Raw genomic sequence first — 5,216 nt, 5'->3', positions numbered from 1 at the left:
TGTCTCTGGCCCTGTGGTCTGTAAAGGTGACTTTTGGAGAGAGTTACATTTTGTGCATGGGGAAAAATGATGTGGAGAGATTACTTTTCATACCTTTATGAGAGGGGAGCCTATAAGAGAGACAGTCACATAGTTGCAACATTTTGTTATTTTATTTAGTTAGGTCTATTGAAACTGGATTGAGTGTATTTTAACATTTGGAGATGGACCACCAAATTACTTTAAATCATTATTGCTTAGTCAATGGTTTTGGGGGAAGCACAGTACACATTCAAACTAAAAGACAACTCTAATATGTATCTTATAATACCTATATAGAATCAAAGTTAAGGAATTCGGAGATTTACCACGCACATATCAACAATGTTCAAATATTTTCATGACAACCTGTCACGTCATTTATATATTCTCGATGAGGTCTAGCTGGTGGTCCACGATCGCCCCTAGTGGCGATCTAACGCGAGGGCTCCACATAGGGCGTGATTGCGCGACCCCTCCCCCTCCACAGTCTATCTGGAAAAGGAAAAAAAACTTTTTTGTATCGAAGGAATCAACAGCCGCCATCTTGTCGTGGCTAGGAATTGGGAATTCGGTCGGACAGTATTAAAAAAATATTGCAATAAACATCCTTATCGGGCTATGACAATAGCCCTCTCCCGAAAACGTTATTTGACCATCGTCTCGGATATATGTTTTTTTCGACAAACGAAAATAGGAGCGGTCGGGTCGGACTGAGAAGCCCGTATATCTGATTTCCCCTTCTGAGTGCGGCGCTTTACCTCCTCTCCGTGCCGAGCAGCATTGTTTACCGCGAAGACGCAGATAGCAGACGGGGACTTTAGGACTATTTTTTTTATTTATAATATATTATTTGAATGCATTATTGCATTTGATTTGGTCTCGCACCATTTTTTTTGCATGCAGGAATTTGACGTCACACAAAATGGGCTCTTTGAAGATCTAAAAACAACGAGTCGCAGCGCAACCACCACCTATGTTAACTTGCATACCTGTGTGAAAAGTTTGCGCTCGGTTCTTTTCATGGCACACACTGTGTTTCGGGGTATTTAAGGGCAATTATGTGGGTGTTGGGAGTTGGATTATCATGGGGTGAATGGCGGTGGCGAAGCGGGGCGCTATTGCATCTCTTTTGAAGACGCTAGATTCACCGCAAGGAGAGCTAACGCTAACTTCGCTAGTAGCAGGCAATTAGCTAGCTATTAGCTGGTTGGCTAGTGCTAGCACGCTAACGGCTTGCTAATGTGCTAACCAAGAAGGTGCAAGGGGGGGTCGAAAGAACCAACTTTTCCTGTCGTTAAGACCACTTGACACTCATAGCAGCCCAAAAGAGATCGCGACCATGGCGGAGAACCTGCTGGACGTCGGACCACCCCACTCCAAGAGACCCAAGCTGAGTTCACCTGCGCTCCTAGCGTCGGATGGACCAGGTAAGGCCCAGAGCTGTCACAAATGGTAAACACTGACGCCGTGAGATGTCAGTGAATTACAATTATAACCCAACGGTTGAGGAAGATGCTAGAGACGTTTATGTGAGGTGCTATGAGGTTTTTTGGGGTCCGTGCTCCGCTTCCAGCGATGCGCTTTTATTACGTTCCGAGCCATGGTGTGCAACTTTGTCCAACATTTTCTAGGCATATGTAATCATCGTTTGTAATTAGGGAGGTTTCGTTATTCCGCTGCAAACTGTTTTAGTGCAATCAGTACGAGGGGTTCTACCCCAAATGCTAACCACTTATTATCCTTGCAGCCCTTAGTATGACTGTCCATTACTGAAAAACCCCTGCTGGAAAACAAGGTCCAATTCTAATTATTCTGTGGTTGATGCATCAAGTTTAGCGATTTATTTTCATTGGAAAGCAGTTCCAATGAACATCTATATTAGTCTTTGTGCTTCAAGGTAATTTGGTATGTTGTTGTTGAGGAGAGACAGAATGTGGTATGAGATCAGATAGCTTGTATCAAGAGGACTAACTGAACCGGTATGTGTGAAAGCCTTTTAAACACGTTACACTACTGAAATCTCGAGTTGACATGAAATCCTACATGGTTTAATGTTAGCATCATTTTGTGTTCACTTCGATAGTTGGTGCATTGGTCTCTTGTCTTTTGCAAAAATAAACTGAAGAGGGTACACGTCTTATAATGCTTTAAAAATAATATAGGAAGGAATCTGGACCCTGATAACTCATATTCAACCCTAATTTGGGCATAAACATATCACACATTTCTCTACCACATCATATATTCATGACAACAGATCCTGTTCAGTTGCAATGTTAAGATATTTCACTGGATTTTGTGTTCGACCTAATGGACATACCCTGGATCTAGTTCTGTTATGCATTACCCTGTCCCAAAAGAAAGGTATGCAAGGAAATACACTTTGCGTGAGAAAGATTAATTGACTCAACATTTAACCCACTAGTAAGTCCGCCCAAAGGGCTGTCATTTATGCTATTGCTAAACCAGCTTATTATGCCAGTGACTGTGCAACTTTTAAAAAGTGGGGATTTCCATATTTTGATCCATGATTATGTGTTATCATTATTTTGATAATCATGTTCCACACTTTGATGTGGTTGATCAATTTGAGGTATTTGCTGACATATCAGTCACAGAGACCAACAGTCGCATGCTGTGGGTTTGACAGAATCACAGGCACACTTCCCATCCTCAACCTCAGTAGTATTGCAGTCTGTGCTGTGTCCAAACCAAATGGATATGAACTCTGTTCTACCACACCGTAAATGAATGGAAGGCAAAAGCATCTCCATCATATGTGGCTTATAAGACCAGGTTATCCAAGTATCAAACCTTGTGCTCGATTCTGCTATTTCTCTGCCACCTTAACGTGGAGCATAGGTGTTCCTATTGACGATGCTAGCCATAGTCAAAAGTCATAATTGGCAGCATTTATTGTCTTGACAGATACAAGTGCACCTGTCAGCAGGGTTGAGCGGCGTTGACCGATGATAATATCAGTTGGATGAATCAGCGGAGTGCTCGTATATTTGTAATCGTCTCACTTGACTCGTCAAAAGTTGATACAAATATTTCTCAAAGGTATGCATGAAAACCTTCTGATTCCATTTTTACATTAGTCTCTAAAATAAATTACATTGCGAATACAAGTCGTTCACTTCTCCGGCTCTGTCCTGCTCATCCTTAGCCTCTGCCCCGTGGGCTAATCTGGAGCCAGCGGAACTATGAGCTCAAACAGGTATTGTTGTGGACTTACTCCATCCTGTGCTTGGGGGACGGATGAAAGAGATAGCGGGGGTGAGAAATTCCCCACCTCCAAAAGAGGCTTCTGTAGTCAGAGTATTTAGTCTGTGTCGCTCCCCGGGACATTGCTCATAATGGTAGAGCTGATACTAAGATGCTCATCCACGAGCAGGCTACTAGATTGCAAGCAAAGCAAAGTCAAACCTGTCACAAAGTTGCCGTGGGCCGTTACCATGGGAATAACAACTCAGTCTCAATGACACCCCTCCCCCCACCTTCTCGCAAATAATGGAACTCTGAGCCCAAAACACATTTTTTACTATTCCCCTGTGTCCTGATTCCAGCTGAAACTGTTGGTTAACTGGCTCTTTAATCATCCAATTTTCACATTGTGATTACTTTGGCACATGCAGTTGTGTGTCTGGCATGCATCGTTCCTAAATATAATAGAATAATGGATGAACAGGTAAACAATAGATTAAACCTCTAGAGATTTGATAAAAAAATAGGAATGCTGTGACGTAAATCCGAGGATATTTATCCATGACTCCATACAATTTAGCCAAATAATTCAATTTTAGTATCTGTATAATTGAACTAAAGGCTATTGAGAAATTGTCATTGTTGTTGAGGTATTGATACATATTATACATTGAAAAAGTAAGTAGTCTTTTGCCACTTTAAGTTAAAATATAGGCAGTAAAGCAAATGTGTAAATTGATGACTGCGTGAACATAGAATTGTCTTTTATTTTCATCCGGCTCGATAAAAAAGCAGTTTGAAATTGACCCAGCGTAGCCAATTCACAACAAAAGCAGCAGTCACAACAACGGAGATTTACGAGTAACGCAGCACATGGCGGGGGCACCACATGTCCACAGTGATCCATCACCAGGCGGTCCCGCCCCCGCCTGTTCAGGCCCAAGGGCTACCCAGGTGCCGCTGCGATGAAACTGCTCCTGTGGGACACTGCTTTGCACGGCTATCAGCAGTAAATTGCTGCAAACAATGAAGTTTGGGTGCTCTCCGTGGCAACAGTCTTGCATGATGGTTTTTGTTTACTATTATCCGGCTCCTGCCTCATGCAATGGGGCCCTGGCTAGGGTGCCACCGTACCGCATGCAGTTGCTGTGTACATCTGCTGTTGTTCAGGAATCGCTAAAGATGGATTCCAGTTTCGTCATCTATTACAATTTTAGATTTATGTTTGGGCCAATATATTTGTTTTACACCCCCTAAGAAGATAAAACGTTACATGGGTCCATGTGTATGCTTATTATGCACACACATGGACCCATCTGGCACCTTTGCAGGATCTGCCCCTCTATCCATTGCCTAATAAAACAATGAAGTCTGTCTCTTTTGCTGTCCTTCTGTTTCTGTTCCGTCTCATTAATCTTCAACATTGGCAGTTGGAAAAAATTTCAGCTTTGATGAAAGGACCTGAAAAACTTGAGGTTCATGAGGTGGTCATTGGGTTTTGACTTGTTCCCATGGGGTTTCCTTTCCACTTTCAAAAAATGGTGATGCCAGGTTTTATCGGAGGGTGGCAAGTGCTCGCCAGGGAGAGGCCAACGTCAATCTGATGTGGTGCAAACCCATCACCCATTTTGTTAAACATCATGTCATGTTTTGCACTGGCGCAAAAGTAAAACGCATTCACAGGAAGTGAATTCAGGCTGGTAGTAAGATGGCGAAATGAATAAACAGTGCTAAATGGTTTTCTGGACCTCCTGCCGTAGTGCCATGTGAATGTGCTAGCCTTAAAGCAGACTTTCCACACCTGTCCCTCTTTGGCCACAGATTCGGCCTCAGGGGTGGCACGACCGACAGCCGCAGTCTGGACCACTACTAGGTCCGCTTAAAGCTGCTGCCATGCCTATTTTTAGCTTCCTACTCCCAGACTAGAGCCACTGGGGATGGGGACGGGAAAAGACGGTAGATAAGTGAACTGAGGCCTCTGGGATGGG

The 5,216-nt window shown here is 43.2% G+C and overlaps 1 protein-coding gene across 4 annotated transcripts in view; it reads left to right on the top strand.

Moving 5' to 3' along the window:
* Window positions 1-527: 527 nt before the first annotated feature.
* crebbpa (CREB binding lysine acetyltransferase a) overlaps window positions 528-5,216 on the top strand; it is a 41,009-nt gene continuing 36,320 nt past the window's right edge. For 3 of the 4 annotated variants that reach the window (XM_030351519.1, XM_030351518.1, XM_030351517.1), the window contains exon 1: window positions 528-1,448. In XM_030351519.1, coding sequence (XP_030207379.1) covers window positions 1,361-1,448 — 88 coding nt within the window. In that variant the 5' untranslated portion in view covers window positions 528-1,360. The remainder of the gene's footprint in view (window positions 1,449-5,216) is intronic. The other variant, XM_030351520.1, reaches the window with a different exon arrangement.

The sequence above is a fragment of the Gadus morhua genome, chromosome 3 (assembly GCF_902167405.1).
Source record: "Gadus morhua chromosome 3, gadMor3.0, whole genome shotgun sequence".
NCBI lineage: Eukaryota > Metazoa > Chordata > Actinopteri > Gadiformes > Gadidae > Gadus > Gadus morhua.
Note: the sequence above shows the minus strand (reverse complement) of the source record. Positions and strands in the feature narration are given on the sequence as shown.